General features: G+C 53.6%; 4 protein-coding genes across 9 annotated transcripts; 3 read left to right on the forward strand and 1 right to left on the reverse strand.

Moving 5' to 3' along the window:
- The first annotated feature begins 444 nt into the window (after positions 1-444).
- On the forward strand, positions 445-3103 carry plpbp (pyridoxal phosphate binding protein). Of its 2 annotated transcripts, none has more exons than XM_078087663.1 (8): positions 445-605; positions 941-1048; positions 1123-1158; positions 1234-1309; positions 1380-1520; positions 1612-1754; positions 1989-2087; positions 2261-3103. In XM_078087663.1, the coding sequence occupies exons 1-8, from the start codon at positions 465-467 to the stop codon at positions 2429-2431; spliced, it is 915 nt and encodes a 304-aa protein (XP_077943789.1). In that variant the 5' UTR covers positions 445-464; the 3' UTR covers positions 2432-3103. The 2 variants fall into 2 exon arrangements, with proteins under 2 accessions (XP_077943789.1, XP_077943790.1); XM_078087664.1 differs by having other exon boundaries at positions 492-813.
- On the reverse strand, positions 3104-6794 carry tmed4 (transmembrane p24 trafficking protein 4). 2 transcript variants are annotated; one of them, XM_078087665.1, is made up of 5 exons: positions 6623-6794; positions 4967-5067; positions 4762-4887; positions 4043-4189; positions 3104-3954 (listed from the first exon to the last, which is right to left on the reverse strand). In XM_078087665.1, the coding sequence occupies exons 1-5, from the start codon at positions 6675-6677 to the stop codon at positions 3805-3807; spliced, it is 579 nt and encodes a 192-aa protein (XP_077943791.1). In that variant the 5' UTR covers positions 6678-6794; the 3' UTR covers positions 3104-3804. The 2 variants fall into 2 exon arrangements, with proteins under 2 accessions (XP_077943791.1, XP_040049154.2); XM_040193220.2 differs by lacking the exon at positions 6623-6794 and adding an exon at positions 5412-5607.
- On the forward strand, positions 5626-13168 carry ikbkg (inhibitor of nuclear factor kappa B kinase regulatory subunit gamma). Of its 4 annotated transcripts, XM_040193153.2 has the most exons (15): positions 6005-6373; positions 7358-7498; positions 7741-8000; positions 8156-8230; positions 8580-8759; positions 8889-8950; positions 9202-9249; positions 10121-10223; positions 10330-10445; positions 10532-10684; positions 10821-10893; positions 10966-11106; positions 11332-11468; positions 11673-11749; positions 12189-13168. In XM_040193153.2, the coding sequence occupies exons 2-15, from the start codon at positions 7360-7362 to the stop codon at positions 12350-12352; spliced, it is 1728 nt and encodes a 575-aa protein (XP_040049087.1). In that variant the 5' UTR covers positions 6005-6373; positions 7358-7359; the 3' UTR covers positions 12353-13168. The 4 variants fall into 4 exon arrangements, with proteins under 4 accessions (XP_077943783.1, XP_040049088.1, XP_040049087.1 ...); XM_078087657.1 differs by lacking the exons at positions 6005-6373; positions 9202-9249 and adding an exon at positions 5626-5872; XM_040193154.2 differs by lacking the exon at positions 9202-9249 and having other exon boundaries at positions 5992-6373.
- Positions 13169-13812: 644 nt separating this feature from the next.
- Positions 13813-18270, forward strand: sephs3 (selenophosphate synthetase 3). The gene is made up of 8 exons (XM_040193194.2): positions 13813-14396; positions 14877-14980; positions 15103-15210; positions 15335-15489; positions 15808-15898; positions 15992-16091; positions 17020-17232; positions 17325-18270. The coding sequence occupies exons 1-8, from the start codon at positions 14117-14119 to the stop codon at positions 17567-17569; spliced, it is 1296 nt and encodes a 431-aa protein (XP_040049128.2). The 5' UTR covers positions 13813-14116; the 3' UTR covers positions 17570-18270.
- The last annotated feature ends 354 nt before the right edge of the window (positions 18271-18624 follow it).

Here is an 18624-nt window from a genome sequence, read left to right on the forward strand (position 1 = left end):
TGTCTGTGGCACATGACTTTGTATCTGTAACATCAGGCAGATCAACGACATGAACACGTAGATTATATCTTGCATGTTCCTAATTGTAACGCGTGTCCACATGGGGAGAATTTTAAATGTGTGATGTATTTTGGAACTGCAGTATGGAAATGGATCTTGTGCTGTTATCTAATACGGTTCCCTCAGGTTAAATTAGGCAATAGTTGATATAACAAACAACTTCATAGCATTATTTGATGCATAAACGCTGTTTATTTTATTGGCTGGATTAGCCAACAACACAACAATACAATGTTAATACAATAATAACATCCGGGCCCTCAAATCGGACGAAATGCGACACCGTGAATGTCAACTTCCGGCAACCCTTCAAAGTAAAATGAGACCTGATGACGGACCGGTAGAGGGCGCTGTTTTTGAACGACGCACTTCCTTTTCACGCTGACTCTTATTTTGAAGGGCACATGTCGTCATCGCGGACGCGTTTCTGTACGTCTGGTTTGGTAGCAGCTCGTATGTGGAAAGTCGCAATGTCGGAGGAGGTTGGCAAGGCGCTACAGTCGGTAGTGGATCGGGTGAACCAGGCGGCGGCTCGGCGGCCCAAGGTAACTTCCGCTGCGCGCGCGGCGCCGCGTTACGTAAGGCCGCCGGACACCTCCACCTTTGGACGGCAGTCACTCACATAACACCGCGCGTGCTGGTGGGTGTCCCGCGCGTGGGGACGGGACGCGGCTTGTCGTTGCACACACGCGCACGCGCAGGCTGCTGGAAGGAGACGTTCTCGTGAACGCTCCTCCATCAGAACGCATCAAGGTTGGTATCTAGGTCAGAGCGCGCGCGCCTCTCCTGACGGGTCCAACTGACTGCGTGACGCGTTCCACCGCCCGCGACGACGCACCGGTCCCCCACGCAGGGTCGTGACGTGTGCCGTCTCCCACAGACGCTGCCCGCCGCGGCGCCGCGCCTCGTCGCCGTCAGCAAGACCAAGCCCCCGGAGATGGTGGTGGAGGCCTACAGACAAGGACAGCGCAACTTCGGGGAGAACTATGTGAGTGGTGCTCGGCCGCAGGAGCCCCCCGGGCCCACGAGCGAGACTCACCTGCTGCTTTGTGTCCGCTGCAGGTCAACGAGCTGGTGGACAAAGCTTCGGACCCTCTGGTAGGTTGACGCGTTCACGAGGCTCAACCGACCTTCCCCCCCAGACTGTTAACACCGTGTTTCTCCCGCCGAAAGATCCTAGACTCGTGTCCAGAAATCCAGTGGCACTTCATAGGTCACCTGCAGAAGAAGAACGTGAACAAACTTCTGGGTGAGTGGCGCCGCGCCTGCCTGCTCGCGCTGCGCGTTCCACAAGCTGAGTCTGGTCCTGCGTCCCACAGGCGTGCCCAACCTGCTGCTGGTGGAGACGGTCGACTCGGCCGGCCTGGCCGACAAGGTCAACAGCTCGTGGCAGCGCGTCCGAGGGGCCGGCGCGCAGAGGTTAAAGGTCATGGTGCAGCTCAACACCAGCGGAGAACAGAGTGCGTGTCGACGCCGCGGCCCCGTCTTTCCGCTGCCGCCCGATGAGGAAGGCGGCGACGTTGACCCGGCGCCGTGTGCTGTGTGTTGTAGGTAAACACGGCCTCCCGCCGGAGGAGACGGTCGCCACGGTGAAGCACATCGTGTCCAAGTGCTCCGCGCTGCACTTCTTAGGACTCATGACCATCGGACGCTACGGCTACGACCTCAGCCTGGGGCCCAACCCGGACTTCCAGGTACGAGAAGCAGGGGGGACGCGAGACCAGTGCTGGTCAGTCTGAAGAAGATCAGTGCAGCAAAGAGAACACGTTAAACGAAGACATCTGCTGCACATCTTCTTAACTCAAACCCCAATATTAACATTTGAATTAACAGATATCACACAATCTAAACAATATAAAGGCCCAAAAAAGAAAAGTGCTCTGCGATCATGTGATGGTTTCTGATCTGGTTCTCTGAATGTCCCTCAGATGCTGCTGGCTCGCAGGCAGGAGGTGTGCGACGGCCTCAAGCTGCCTCTGGAGGACGTGGAGCTCAGCATGGGCATGTCTACAGACTTTGAACACGCGGTGAGGACACGCCTCGGCACACGCAGCAGCCGGAGGACGGGGGGAGAGGGTTTAGCTCCGTAGCTCAGCAGGTTTCTGTCTCCTTGGGGGGTGGCGGTGCTTCTGGCCGCGTTGTTGCTCGTCGTGATGCTTGTGTGAACTGAAGTCTTTCCGTCCCTGTGCTCCTCTTGAAGATCGAGGTGGGCTCCACCAACGTGCGGGTGGGCAGCATCATATTCGGGAACAGGGAGTATCCCAACAGCGCCGGCAACACCCCCAACCCCAGCCCGGCCCCCAGCCCCGAGAAAACCAGCAAGAAGGTGTCCGACGCCGCCGCCAACAAGATGCAGCACCTCACTGTCTGAACCCCCAGAAGACCCCCCCCACCCCCGAGTAGCGCAGGAAGCAGATCGCCCCACCGAGCCGCGGAGCTCCGACTGCTGCATCATTTTAACGTGTGACCTGTTGCTCCTTTGAGCGCTAACGGGGGCGTTGAGTGCAGACCTCGTTTGACCTTTTCTAAAAGTGGTGTCACTAACCTCTCGTGCTCTGACTTCCTCCCCATGGACCTCTAATCCCGCGAGATCACCGGCCCGAGACCCGGTCCCGCCGCTGGAGACCGCGTGGAGGTGGTTTCGCCAGGTGGGCTGGTTGCGCCGACGCTCCCAGGCGGCGTTCCACACATCGGGAAACTGAAGACTTTAATTATCCCTTTATATCGACATCGTATTGTGCGTATGATATTGTTTCTTATGTCGTGTGAGATCTCTATTCTTGATATTAACAAGAGTTGGGTGGGGGGGTGAGACGGGGGGACAGGGGGGTGAGACGGGGTGGATGGGGGGGGTGAGACGGGGGGGCAGGGGGGTGAGACGGGGTGGATGGGGGGGTGAGACGGGGGGGGGTTACACTGCAGCTAACGTTGCGCGGCAGGTTTCTTCCAAAGTGTCCCGGTGTTGGTGTGTTCTCTGTTGTCGTCGGTTGGGTTTGTTGAGTTTCTGCTGCGTAGTTCTTGTAATAAATCAAACACGTGACTATTTGGCCTGAATGTCTTTATTAAGAACGAGGAGCTGACATCTGAACCACAATGCAAATAAAAGACGTAGAGGGCTAAATTAACAACGATGAGTGGACTCATTATCAATCTGAATGATCAGAACTCACAGTCATCAATTAGCAACAAGACGAAACATTCAATCTGCAAAAGGGATAAACACAGTCCAGCCACTGTTCCAGCATCCAGCAGAATGCTGTCAGGAGGCGTAATGAACAGGATCTGCAGGCCGACCTCACGTACACAAACATCTGTGCTGGAACAACTGGCTGCAGACGGACGGACGGACGCTTCACTTAGAACCAACGTGCTGTCTGAGCGTTTATCACCCAATGAACTAAATCCCAGTGAGCGGGTTCTGGTCTCCTGATGAGAACCCAAATGAAGGTTGCTCCATGTGGAGCCACGCTGAGGACTACGTGTTGTACCGCTGAGGGTTTGTGTCCTTGTTTCATACGCTGGTCGTAGACTACGTTCCATGTCATCGAGGAGAAAGGGTTCCCCTCGTAACGCGTAACAGCACCACGCTTACATTCAACAGAACCGCCGTGTCCGCTAAACAACAACAACAACAACAACAGAAGCCTAACATCTAGCAGGGCGGGTATGTGCCCCCGTGGGCGCTGGTACCAGGGGGGCCGTCCGTCCCGGTGGGGGTCGGCCCGTGTTGGCGTCGCACACACTTTACACCAGCTTCTTGGCCTCGAAGAAGCCTTTGAGGTGCTTCATCTGCCAGGCGCCGGTGGCGAGGAGGATCAGCGTCTGGGCGATGGACCACCACAGCACGCGCTGGTTGGTGCTCTCGCTCGTCACGCGGAACCGCTCCTCCCGATACTGCAGAGGACACGGGTGAGCTCGTCAGACAGACGCCACGTTAAGGCTAAACTGGCGCTTGATTCAGGCCCTGGCGGCTTTTACTGACCCTCTGGTAGTTCTGCTCCTTCTGGATCTGCTCCACTTGGTCCAGCAGCTGTCGGACGCGCAGCTGCAGCTCGGTGAGTTTGTCCTTGGCGGCGATCTCCGGGTAGTTGTTGGTGTGTTCTCCGACCTGGATGTCCAGATGAACCCTCTGCAGCGCGGAGACACACGCGTGGTCGGTGTGGAGATCACGTGACGCGGTCTGGACCCAGAGGGAACTCAATGGCCGCTGGGCCGGGAGTTTACTGGGGGGCCTCGGGGGTCACGCCGACACCCACAATGCTTCACGTCTATTAAATCCCTAATAAATCCCTGTATTTCACATGTATTTATTATTTATTTATGTATATAAGGATTTTCTTGACATTTTGTGTCATTTTTGTGTGATGTGTGGTGTCGTTTTCTCATTCATTCTGTCTGTTATTTCTAGAGTGTTTCATGTTATACACATTTATATTTTAGAATGGCAGCAACTATAACAAAACACAACCAGAGGACCAATAAATGTTGTAATAGTCGCCTTACGGGAGAGAAGAAGACGGTCCCTGTATTTATACCCTGAAATAAGGCGGTTTGCACAACCTGCGCCTCGACATTTCCCTCACGATCCCGTTAGCTCTGGTGAATTCGTCCCAATCCTTTCAGCCTCAGCAGATTTTATGGAATGGAAAAGAAAAGTGCTACATGCTACATGCTACGTCGACGCAGTGACTGCATCCATACCAGTTTTCCTACAGCAAACAGAGCCATCTTGGTGGAGTTGGAGTGCAAACAGATCTGATGTTCTCCAGGAGTGTGGGAGGTGAAGGTGAAGCGTCCATCTGACCCATACTGACGAGAGAGGATGATCTGCGAGGGGGGGTCGTTTTTCAGATCGGGTTGACATGTAATTGCATCGGGTTCATAGTACCAGCTCTGCTTCCCTCACCTTCGTCTCTGGATCCTTGATCTCCACGTGCATCCCAAGACCAGGTGTGGCTGGGAGGAAGGAACTGGTCTGCTCTTCCCACAGCTGAGTCCGGTACTTTCCTGTCACACACATGCATCAATCTTACAGAAACCGTTCAAAAGAACTCTGCAAAACCAGGCGAGAGAAACATTACGCAACACAAGGAAGCAACACAATGTACCGTGATGGGGAACGTGACAATCTGAATTCTCATCTCACTTAAATGTCTGCAGCGTTTAGACACATTGCGTGGCGTGTCCTGCGGGCTGTGGAGGCAGTGAAGGTGCACGGTGGGCTTCCCTGCACAGGTTCAGCAGTAGAAGCCGCACGAGCCCACCCCCGCGCGTCAGGTTCCTCCCCCGCTAGCACCGACACGCGAGACGCGGCTGTTAGCCCCCGCAGGCCAACGCCGCCAGCAGCTTACCGATGACCATCGTCTCGTCCGGGATCTCCTCGATGAAGCACCTCCTCTCCGTCTCCTCTATGTGGAAGTAGAGCGCGCGACCCGCGTGCACCCACGCGCACACGAGCAGCGCCGCTCCGGCAGCGCGGGCGGAGAGCATCGCGGAACGCTGGCTTCTGTCCGCGCGCACCAGCAGCAGAAAGCCGTGACGCCGCATCGGTCTGACGTCACCAGCCGCTGCGGAACAAGGAAGGGGATTTCCTGAGAGGCGCGCTGGGTTCGCCCTCAGTAGCGGCTGTCAGGCAGCGCCCGCGTCACTACGGGGAACCACACACACACCGGCCAAAGGCACGAGGGGATTCTTGCTGAGGATTGGGTAAACGAGCCCGGGACAGTGCGCGGGAACATCTGGTTGTATCCAGTGTCGAAATATATTCACACTTTTAGACCACCACAGGAAAGGAAGAGATAAGGAGCATAAAGTGAGTAATACCATGGCTGGATGTGCGTGTTTCTATGAGGTTGTGACGCCAAACATTGGTGAAACAGCATTGATTTAGACTGTTGTGATTGAACCGAAAGTGGAACGGAAGTGTTACCTGCGAGACTCGGCCGAGGGGGAACAGACGCGTGTTCCCTGAGCCAACAACAGCCGCCTCGGTCCTGACAGATGCGTTCAAACCGCCTGAAAAACGCGTATTGTATCCGGATAACCTTACGAAACGGGTCACGATGACGTTCGGAAGACACACCGTTGGTTGACGCGGGTCCCGGTTTGTGTCGGTCCACAGGTGCCTCCGAGAACCCAACTACTGGCTGCTAAATTGTCCTAGCTAGCTGAAAGCTACCTTGCTAGCTATCGATCTAGCACCGAGCAGGCATCCGACGTTAACGCGCGTCCCCGGCGGCTGGACAGAAACGCCCGGCAACGAGCCGCTCGCCCGCCGGTCATCCCGGACGACCGCGCCGGAGAAGAAGAGCAGGTAAGAGGGCTCCCCGGCCGCCATGTAGCTGTCACCGTGCTAGCAGCGTGACGTCACGGCGCGGAGGAAAACAACCTCGTCGTGAAGCGCCGCATCTGTAGAAAGACGACACCCGGGACAAGTGGCGCGCGGGCAGCGACGCGGGATCGCTTCGCCTCGCGGCATCGGGAGTGACGTCATGTTTTCCTCCCGTTCACGGGCACGTGGAAGAGCGAGTGTTTAGACCCCGTCAGCAGACGCTGAACGTACCTTTGTTATGGTTTGCCACGTGACTGGACGGGACTATGATGTCACGTAATGTCATAGTGTCACGTCCCTACTGGTTTTCCTCCCCTCAGGTGTTGTTGTTTACTTATTTACGTCAGCAGCTGTTCTCCACATTCACAAACACATCGCGTGTCCACCGCGGTGGTTACGGCCGTGTGCATCACTGCCTCGTGTGGATAAATGCATTAGAGAACAACCAGGACTCGAGAGCTGTCAAAGCAAAGCTGTAAACGTTTTGGTTGAGGGTGAAGTGAAACAACTGGTTTGTCTTGGGCGTGTCGGAGAAAACTTCCACACATGTGTGGCGATACTTGTCAGTGTTTCCTCCACACGGAACCAGGCGACCACCAGCAGGTACGTGTGGTTGTGTCCACGTCACCCTGATCCAAGACGTTTCTGTGACACCGGCGAGTCACGACTTGAGGCATAAATGACAGAATATCCATGGCAACAATTGGACAAGTGTCGGAATGCGGATGTGTTTTTGTTTGTGGTTCGCGTCGAGTGACGTGATGAGGCTCCAGCCGTAATCGCTGCAGGGGACGCGACGCGTTTTGAAGATGTTCAGCGATACGGTTCCTGTGGTGAGCGCAGGAGGGGCGTGACTCCGGGCCGGCGTCTTCTGGTGGGATTAGCACAGATAACGGCCTGGAACACAACACCGGTGTGTTGTGCATGCAGGTTATTGTGTCGCTGACGATGTCTGTTTGTCTGCAGGGATGGTGCAGCCCCAACCTGATGGGCCCATGCAGTGGGAGATGTCAGGGGAAGAGGGCGGCGGGACCCTCAGGGTCCCACCAGAACTGGCATCTAATGAAGTGGTCACCAGGTTGCTGGGTGACAACCAGCAGCTTAGAGGTAGGATGCATTCCCATAATGAAACAATAATTCAATGAGCATATTGCTCCAACATTCTTTGGGGGAAGTCGCATGTGTACAGACTGTAAAGCCCTCTGAGAATCTTCCGTTATGTTGAACTATACAAAATGAATGTCATTTGAGTGCTATGTAAAACGGATATCATTAGGCGCGACGTTGCTCCTCTGAAGGACGCACCAATCCCCTTCCTCTCCTTTTGCCTTCATCCTTGCGTCCTCCAGAGGCCTTGCGGCGGAGCAACGTGGCCTTACGGCAGCGCTGCGAGGAGATGGAGGGATGGCAGCAGAGGACTCGAGATGAAAGGGAGTTTCTGAGCTGTCGTTTCCAGGAGGCCAGGGCCCTGGTGGAGCGGCTGGCTCAGGAGAACCACTCCCTGCAGAGCCTGGTGAACGAGCCGGCCTCTGACCACTGCTGCAGGTCCAGCCAGACCGAAGACCTGCAGGGGCCCCCAGCGAGGAGCAGAGCCCTGGAGGGACCACAGGTCAGCAGGGCGCACAAATCCGCTGCTTCCTCATGTCTGTGTAGGGCTACGTGAGCCAGATGCTCGTGTTCAGCCCCCCCGGGACCCCCAATGGACGGATGGAGTCCTGCTTCCGTTCAAACGCTTGCTGTGATTAATGGCACTCCTTGTTTCAGACTCTACATCCGCGGGAGAAGACCAGGGTGGAGGAGACGGACCGGCACACGCAGACCACGCCCCCCCGCAGCCTGGTAGGACGCCTCACGCTGTTCAGGTCCTGCTGTGTTGTTTTTCATCTAACTGCTTTGGTTCTATGCACATGTGTACACACATACATACATCTGTGTGTTTGTGTACTTGTACACAGAGTATGTGACACATCGTCCTTGCTCGTCATCCTGAACCAGAAATCCGCCTCACTTTGCCTCGAACACGGCGCCATGTCTGTCTCCTTTTGTGTCCTCCCACGTCTCGTGGAGCTCTACCTCTGTCTCGGTGTCAGGCGTCCGGGGCGGCCCGGCGTCTGTCTCCGTCAAACGTCCTGCTGTCCTCACTTCCTCCCGGCATCCGCTCATCTTTCCCTCTCATTGGTCCCGACAGCCTGTGGAAGGTGCCAACGACTTCCTCCAGGTGCTGAAGAGCCACAAAGAAAAGCTGGAGGAAGGGATGAGAGAGCTGAGGTGGAAGAACGAAGAGATGGAGAGGGAGAGGGACGAGGCAGAGAAAGAGAGAGATCGGATGCTGCGCTGCATTGACCAGCTACGGGCCAAACTGACACAGGTAACCCTGCTGCAGAGCGCCGGGAGGACCACGGGAGGACCACGCCGTGCGTGAACCACGATGTCCCCGCGGCCTGTAGCGGCGGTGTGATCCGGTCCGGGAGCTCATGGACTATGAATGTTTTCTCAGACGAGCAGCGCTACCGAGGAGGTTCTTCAGCATCGCTCTGAGGCGCAGCACTCGTCCGACTGGTGAGACACATCCCCTCCTGCTGGGGGACATTGTTTGACACTAACCGCACTGAATGGACGCTCTGTGTGAGCTGGTGGCCGTTGAGCCTTTGGGCCGAATCCTGTTTGATTAAGTGTAACGATACTGTACCTGCAGAAAAGAAAGACTGGCCGAGGGACACTAGCATGCTCTTTTTGTTCCTGCATTTCTTGGTCTTGATGAATCTGAGACGTCTTCCTCCTCCTCCCTCTCTTTCTCTTCCTTTCTCCAGCTCTAGCCTGGCTAAACTCACAGAGCAGCTTCAGGCCACACAGGGCAGGTGAGCCCACAGCTCTGTGTGGCCTTCTCCCCCCCGCTGTGCATCTCCCACCTGTCTGCAGCTCGTCTCTCACCGCCATGTTTACTGTCAAATAAGACATGCTTTGTATTTTCACTTTCTGCATGTTGTTGTATCATATACACACACACACACCCACTAATAGCAATTGCTAATACTAGAAATTACCATTACTACTAATTTAAACCCAGTATTTTACAACTATTTTCCACCAGACTTGATTATTTTCTCATTCGATTGAACTGATTTGTAGGCCGTGCATGAAATAAATGAGGCGTATTGATAGAATAACTGGTGGATGCAGCAGAGTAACAAGGACGACAGCAGGATTTCCCCGACCTGTGATCAGGCGCCTCCCCAAGAAACCCGGTTTCATTTCTTTCTTTACTTTTACAATCATCTGCCGATGGGCTCAAGCGCCCACGGGTGAGCACCAGCGGGGAGAGACCCCCCCTCGCAGGATGAGACGGTGGGAGCACCGCCGGTAATGAGCCTTCATCATGTCAGCAGCAGTAGGTGTGGAGGCAGGAGGAGGACCGCGATCCAACCTGACGTCCCTGGGGGGGCGAGCGCATGCCGAGGTCTTGTTGCTGCTGTGACGTGGAGCTCTGACCGAGGACACGTCCTCCGCTGTGCAGAGAACAGAAGCTATACACACAATTCATGTTGGGTTCTGGTTTTTGGAAAAACAACAGTGGCAAACTTTTAAATCATGAAGTTATTTATCAAGACTGATTGAATAAATACCAAGAAGATGTCTTTAGATAGATACTTGGATGTAAGAACGCCCCACTTCATGAGATCGTTACACGCGTGTACCTATTGTATGGTCATGCATCCGTTGTGTCCACAGGTATCGTGAGTTGGAGGAGAAGCTCGATTACCTGCAGAAGAGCTCAGCTCAGCGGGACAAAACCGAAGCTGTGCTCAAACAGAAGGACAAGGACTGTGTCCAGGTATGAGCTGCGACCCGTTCCTCCTCCTCGGTCCACGAGGCTCAGCCAGCTCCATGCAAACATCACCTGCAGCCCCAGTGACGTCCAGCGTTTCCCATTTCCACAGCTGGCCAAGGACTGCGAGGCTCTGAAAGCCCAAGCCACGTCCCTACTGGGGGAGCTGAACGAGAGGCAGAGCTGCCTGGAGAAGAGCGAGCGCGAGCGCAAAGTGTCGGAGGAAAAGTAAGCGGTGGCGTCGGCGTGCGTGGACACACGAGGCCTCTTGAGTGCAGGCGTGCTGACGGGTCGAGCGCTCTTCTCTGTGTCAGGCTGTGCAGCAAGACGAAGGCCCTGCAGGTGGCCGAGCAGGAGCTGGAGCAGCAGAGGAAGCAGCATCACGTGGCCATGGACAAGCTGCTGCTGCAGACACAGAGCCTGGAGCAGGCCCTGAAGACCGAGAGGCACGTGGTCACGGAGGAGAGGTGCGTGCCACACTGCGCTCTTTCTCGGCCCTCGTGGAACAATGCGACGGCTGTGACGCTTCACCGTGGTAATTGTTACTTCCTGCTTTAGTTCACGATCAGACATTTGATTTTTGATTTTTTTTTCCCCTGTCAGGAAAAAGCTGAGCCAGTTGCAACACGCCTACACGTGTCTCTTTAGGGACTATGATAATAAAGTGAAGAGTGAGGTAAGAACCCGTCCAAACGGATCAGCTATTAGCCGTCTCACGTCCGTAGTCACGCGGTGACCCTCCTCTTAGTTCCAGGGGGAAGACCTGTGCAGCCGGCTGGAGGAGGCGGAGCGGGCGCTGGCCCTGAAGCAGGACCTGATCGACAAACTGAAGGAGGAGGTGGAGCAGCAGAAAGGCTCCTTGGAGACTGTTCCCGTCCTCACTGCACAGGTACCGTCACACAGCACACCTGCACGCCTGCACGCCTCCTCCATTCAGCCCCCACGTCGTGGTTCAGGCAGCATTGCGTCATTGGTCATCTCCTCGGTGGACACCGTTCATTTGGGCCCGTCAGCTACCAATGGGCCTCTTTAAGCCACAGCCACGTGTCAACAAGCTTGTATGTGACACCAGGTGGCTTTGTCTCCCTCCCTCACTGTCACGGTCTTCGCTCAGGCTGAGATCTACAAGGCAGATTTCCTAGCTGAGCGAGAAGCCCGCGAGAAGCTGAACCAGAAGAAGGAGGATCTGCAGGATCAGCTGACTCAGGCCATCGCTGAGATCGACAGGCTCAAAGTGGAAGCCACGTCACGGTAAAAAAAACCACACACTACGTGTGTGTGCTGCACAAACCGCTGATCGCTCAGGCTCCGTCTATCATTGCTGACCCGTAGACTGAGCTTTACTGTCACCTTGATGGAAGGTCGGCTGTTGGCACATCCAGCCTGTAGCTGCCACTTTCCTCTGTGGATCAACAAACACTGACGTGTCTGAACGTTGGTCCTCTTCTGTCTCAGTGTACGGATGGAGCAGATGAAGCTGAGACACCAGGAAGACTTCCCAACGCGGACGCCACACATCCCCCCCCCACAAGGTACATGCAGACCAGACAGGCACATAGACGCACGTCAGAAAAGCATAGTTTGATCATTACAAGATCACAAGATCCAGGCCTCATTTTTGTTAATAAAAGCCAAAGGAGAAGAGCAACAGCTGCACCACTGCGGTTTGTATTGCAGCAATTGAGGTTCCAACACTGACGTGTTTCATCACATTCTCGTCCTCTACTTTACGTACAACACCACCGTATCTTTATCGATCCTGATAAGCGAACGACGGCGAATCATAAAAGTTAGTCAGCCCCGATCTTTCCGATGGGTTAACTATTTACCTCGTGTCACCTTGAATATTATGTTATGTAAAGATGTACTTCTCAACTCCAAGTATCGTCTACTCAAGAACGTTGTGAGTGTGGCTACTTGTGGTCATCGGTGCACAAAACAAGTCCTAACCTGCTGTCTTCTCCGATGCAGCCTTCAACACGGTGCCCCCTGCCGCCTCCTTCCGAGTGCCCGGGTTGGCAGCGGGGGGGGCAGCCGGAGCCGAGGAGCTGCCCGATCTATGCTGTCCTAAGTGCCACTACCAGGCTCCGGATATGGACACGCTGCAAATACATGTCATGGACTGTATACAGTAATATGAGCACCGTTCATCCATGAGGCTATATAAACCCATATACATACATCGATACAGATATATGTGTGTATAGTAACACAGTATATTGACGTTCCTTGTGTCTACTCTTGTCATCCTGGAAAAAGATGTTGGTAGTTGCACCTTACGCTCTCTGCCTTGTCACCTGAAACCTTGTAATCTAGAAACACACGTTCCTACCATGCAAAGAATCACATGTGTCCGAATTTAGACAACTATATGAAGAGGTGAATGTCTAGATAATCAGCATGCTATGTTCCCCTAGAGAGGGATTCAACATTTACTGTAGCTTTTCCACTTCTGCACCCGCCCTTTTGTATTCCTCCCCCCCCCCCCCCCCTGCACATCTGTATATGTGTATGATCCCTCCTGCCTGCGTCCCTGGAGGGCATTGTCCGTGTCAATCACTTTAATAATCAAACGTGAAACAAGTGAGAAGGAGAAACACACGATAACGTGAAGAACCCAGTGAGCGTAAATAGTATTGAATGTTCAAACATGTTTTGGTCATACATGTTGCAGTCTACATTGCCTACAAACATATTCTAAAGTGTTAAAGATGGATTTTGTCTCCGTATTCTCTGTGTAGACCTCTGCTTTATTTCTGATGCCAGACCGACCTTCAACCCCACGTGGCTCATTCTGTGGCCCTCATCCTGCATCATCTAGAACTGTGCACGAGGAGGCACACTGAGGGTCTTTCACTTAGTGTGAATAGTCTGCAGTTACAGATCCTTTGGTTCAAATCATCTTGTTTTGAAACTGTCGAAGATTTACAAAATAAAATAAAAAGAAATCAGTTGTTTATTTGTCAAATTTGTCCAAAAGCATCCGTGTAGATCCACGGGACATGAGGACGGCTCGCCTCGCGCTGCGTCTGTCGTTCAACGTGACCGCGGAAACCGACAGGCTTTTAAGTTTGGAAATAATTGTCCTTTTGTTTTTGAGAAACTCTTCAACCTTTGACCTTTAACCGCCTGCTCGACAGCTTGGCCGCGCGGTTGTAAAACACACTCTGTCTTTGAGACGTGCGCCTTCTTAACTCTTCACACAAAGTTATGTTGGTTGACAATTTGAAGGGGAAGCAAATGTCTTTGTTATATTACACATGGGGTTTTACCGTAACAGATTTATGTTGCACCATACAGAAAACTAAAATGACTTAACGGTTTCTGTAAGAACAGTACTATCAAGTGGTTGATATGAAGTGTCTTATCACCAATAATCACATTATGCTGCTATAACCTCATCCTACTGTTACTTGTATGTATTTGGTGCCGTTACCATGAAGTTGCACCTTACCGTAATAACTGGAATCATTCTTTTGATCATTGACATTAATACCCAAGCACAGCTTCTCTCTGTCCGTGGGGACATTGCGTGTCACGGTGTCACATGTGGAGCTGCTCAAACTGAGGAGCGACACACAGAGAGGGACCGGAAGCAGTAAACCCACCTTCAAAGTAAGAGCGGCGTCCCCACGTCTCATGACGGAGGCGCCGTCTCTGAGCTTTACATTGCATTTGTTTTCTACATCTTTACTAATTGTATTAATTTAACTCCCAGGAGTTTTGTTTAAAGGCGCAGATCCGGTTCCGTGGATCTCACACAGACGCTCTACTACACGACCGGAAGCCGCATCGGTCCGCTTTGAGTGAACCGGGGCGCGCGCGCGCGGCCGGACGCGCGCTCCATTCGACCCGCAGTCTTTATCAGTCGGCGCGTGTCTGAAGCGTCTCCAGCAGGCATGTCGGGCTCAGCGACCCCCCCGCCGCCGCCGCCGGAGCTCGTAGGAGCCGACGGCTGTTTCCCCCCCGGATACAAGCCGTTCAAACCCGAGGAACACGGCCTGGAGCGCGGCTTCCGTCTCACGGCGTTCTCGGACCTGAAAGGATGAGGCTGCAAGGTCCCGCAGGAGGCTCTGCTCAAACTCCTGGCGGGACTGGAGGCGGACCGGGCCGACGGGACCGGGAAGGCCGGAGACCAAGCGTTAGACTTCGGCCAACAGCTGCCCGGCCCTCGACTCGGTAAGAGACGCGCTGGAGCTTCACGCCGCACGCCCCGACGTCGGCTAGCTTAACTGTTGCTAACCGCGTTAGCTCGGGTTGCGTCATGTGACGGATGGGCAGCAATGGATGATCCATTTAAAGCCTGTTTGTTTTAAAAGGCCTAAATCGATCGAACCTGTTAACCTGTAACACAAATACAGTCTCAATGAGCTGCGTCGATTCGAATGCTAATGACGTTAATCGATAACTTGACGTCAGCTAACCGACGTTAGCCGAGAGGACCGAAGATCCGCGAGTTGTCAAACGACCAGCGGTGTGAATCCGCACAAACGGGCTTCCGGTCTGCCGGGGTCACGACCTGCGGCGGAGCGGCTCGGTTTGCCGCTTTAGGGCGACGCGCGACGCTTTGCACGTTGGATGCGTTCAGGTGCCGTTTCAAGGCGCACGCGCACCCCTCATGGCGCCGGCGTGTAACCGTGCTTGCTTGCTTGCTTGCAGGCGTGGGGATGGACTGCTGCGTGATCCCACTCCGGCATGGGGGGCTCTCCCTGGTCCAGACCACAGACTTCTTCTACCCGCTGGTGGAGGATCCCTACATGATGGTGAGTGTCTGCTGCACTGGAGAATGAATGGATTAGCATGGGGGGGGGGGGGGGGGGTGACCTTTGGCCCCCCTGTGGGGATATCTAGACTTGTTTTGATTTGTCTCTGCTCTCTGTCTCAGGGAAGGATAGCGTGCGCTAACGTCCTCAGTGATCTCTACGCCATGGGCATCACGGAGTGCGACAACATGCTGATGCTGCTGAGCGTCAGCCAGAAGATGAACGACAAGGTGGCGTTGTGTGTTCTGTGTAATGCTCTTTTCATTGAGCTTGTGTCTCCACTAATTAAGTTTGCACACAAGTTACAATGAGTGCATTAAATGTTTGAAAATGAGCTTTGACTTGTGCATGTAGGACCGGGAGCGGGTGATGCCGCTGATCATTCAAGGCTTTCGTGATGCAGCAGAGGAGGGGGGGACGTCTGTGACGGGTGGCCAGACGGTGATCAACCCCTGGATCATCGTAGGCGGAGTAGCATCCGTCGTCTGCCAGCCGAACGAGTTCATCATGTGAGTCAACGCCTGCTCGCCAGCTGTTCGAGTAGCCGCGGTGCTTTTTGGGGTCAATGAATTGTGATCTACCGTCAGAATCTTTAATACCGTGATATGGATTTTTGTTCTGGACCGATTTATTCAGAAATAACATCCTGATCTTGATTCATTATAGACTCCTCCCCCCCGCGCTTCCTTTTTGTGTTTCTTATCCCCATCGAGTGAAACCCAAACGCCTTAGAACATGTCGAGGGGGAGGAGTGTCTCATGGACGGGCGCTTAGAGGCTCTGCACCTCTTGATCGGGGCTCACATGTGACTCCGTCCCTCCTCTCAGGCCGGACGGGGCGGTGCCCGGGGACGTCTTGGTTCTGACCAAACCTCTGGGGACGCAGGTGGCTGTGAATGCTCACCAGTGGCTCGATCAGGTCAGCCACCGCTCGCATCAACAGCGTTGTGTGCCACGTTGTTCATACCAGTTACGTCATCGTCGTACTGTCCTCACCCTCCTGTCTCCTCAGACTGAAAGGTGGAACAAGATCAAGCTGGTCGTCACAAAAGAGGAAGTCAAGGAGGCCTATCAGGAAGCCATGTTCTCCATGGCAACGCTCAACCGCACAGGTACACACACCTGCGCGGAGTCCCTCCCACTACAGATCGCCTCTCCTCCCGCCTCATTATTGCTTTGGGGGTTTCTGTTGACATGGAGGGAGAGTGAGTGCTGAGTAGGGCTGCGACTAGCGCTTATTCCTGTTATTGATTAGTCTATTGACTTTTCTTTTTTTTTAATCTAATAATTGGTTCCCATTAAAAAAATGATAAATGTTGGAATTTGTACACGATGTTAATGCACATAAATAATATATAGATTACGTTGTAAGTTACTCAGACTAGAAATGAAGCCTCTGCGGGTGACGAGCACGTGGAGGATGCTCAGTCCACCTGAGGCCGCACGATCCCTGCAGGTACTAAAGGAGAGAAACGCACTCGTTTTTAGAACTACCGTTCTGTGTTGGGAGGATGCTACGTGGAGGAGGTCAACTATCCAGAACTAAAAGACTGATTTACTGCATTGCACTGAACAATGTTCCACGCTGTAATACCACCGATAACAGTCTGTACTTCCTGCCGTCGGTCGGAGTTGCGTCGTGCCTGCTAACCCGCTACTGGAGGAAACAAGGTTATTGTGAAAAAGGGTTTTACACAGTGACGGGGGAATGGTACTAATCCAACACACAATGGCAATCCTTAAAATGCCCAGGGTGCCACACGTAGCGATAGCAAGCATCCTCCATGAGACGCTCTGCTGTCCAACATGTAAGCGTGAACCGTTCCATGAGTTAACGCAGCGTTGCCATCAGGAGAAGACGTGGAGGCTCCAGGACGCTTGCGTTTTAAACGTTTGTGCTGAGAGAACCCTGAACGAAAGAGTCGTTCCGAGGATCCACAAACGCCAGTAGGAGGGACCTGATGAGTCGGCCTGTTTGTTCCTCTGTGACCTTTTGTCCTTGTGGTGATCCAAGTCGCTGACGTGAATGTGCGTCTCCAGCTGCAGGCCTAATGCACAAGTTCCAGGCTCACGCTGCCACGGACGTGACGGGTTTCGGGTTGCTGGGACACGCAAACAACCTGGCAGCACAGCAGCGAGACGAGGTGGCCTTCGTGATCCACAACCTGCCAATCATAGCCAAGATGGCTGCCATCAGTAAAGCCTGTGGGAACCTGTTCAACCTGATCCAGGGCACGTCCGCAGAGACTTCTGGTATGAAAAGTGACCTCCGCTCAGTAAATGTTGCCCTGCCGTGTGTTTGTATTTGTACAGTAGAGCATGCGTGTTCTTACCCCCCCGTGCAGGCGGGCTGCTGGTGTGTCTTCCCAGAGAGCAGGCGGCCAAGTTCTGCTCGGAGATGAAGAGCCAGAGCTCGGCAGCTGGAGGTCAAGGGGCGGCGGGTGGCGCGTGGATAATCGGAATCGTAGAGAAAGGCGACCGCCGCGCTCGCATCATCGACAAGCCCCGCATCATCGAGGTCCCTGCACGGGGAAGCCAGACCGCCAATCAGGAGAACAACTCGGCCAGCCCCAGCCCCAACCTCTCATAGTGTGTGTGTGTGTGTGTCTGTGTGTGTGCACGTACACACGCACTGCTGTGATTCTCATCCAGTCAAAACACTGAAAGCACACCGACCAAATTCCCTGCCGTCTTTCCCGGCAGGGCTGCACAGCGATGTGGGCCTGCTTGTCTCCAGTTGGGAATGGGTGTGCTGTGGTGCCACCAGTTTTATACAAATCAGCTTTTACTAGACCAACCTTTATTTTTTCCTTCTGTAATCTTAAATTACTTCAGTTTCTACAGAGTAAACATTCCATATCCTTCTTGCCCGTGAATAATGAATAATTGGGTGTAAATGTGTGTGTTTGGCATCATCGGACTGTGCTGCTTTGCGGTGGTTTGTTTTTTGTTTTTCTCAAAGTGGATGTGATGATGATAATGGTCATTCATGTCCGTGAATGTAGCGGCAACTGGCTCCTGGCTCCGCCCACGCGGCCCGGAGGACGGCCTGAGCAGCTTCCTCTGGGCCTGCTGGGTGCTTCAGAATGCCTGTCTGTCAGCTGATTGGCTCACCAGCACCAAGCCCCTCCCCCTTCCCTGTTATGAAGCTCTGCCTTTAAACCCCAGCCAACGGGGCCGGTGGAGTGGATGTTTGCCTTCGGATTGGGTCGGGCTCAGGCTGCTGGAGGTCTACAGCTGTATGTTGGTGTGTTTCCTGTTTTTCACAATCAATAAAACCATCAACTCACACGCGTATACTGTTTGGAAGCTGTGTGAGTACAGTGTGGACTGTCTTTGGGCCTGGCTAAAGAGTTTATCACAATACACTGCCGACGTGCGTAGTGCAGGAAAGCACTCGCTTTGCATTGAAATATGACCTCTGTTTGGGATCAACCAGAGCAGAAAGTAAACCCAAGTAACATCATGCGGCGATGCCAAAGGGCAAATATTCAATTTGATGATTCAAATAAATTTTAAGCATTACAAAATTGAACAAAAGGTATGTCATGAAAAGCGTTCTCACAGAACAAATACTAGTTTAGATGGTTGGGAACATCGTCACTGCTCAACCAGGTGTAAAAAGGGCTTGTGCTTGAGCCCCAC

The sequence above is a fragment of the Gasterosteus aculeatus genome, chromosome 2 (genome assembly GCF_964276395.1).
Source record: "Gasterosteus aculeatus chromosome 2, fGasAcu3.hap1.1, whole genome shotgun sequence".
NCBI lineage: Eukaryota > Metazoa > Chordata > Actinopteri > Perciformes > Gasterosteidae > Gasterosteus > Gasterosteus aculeatus.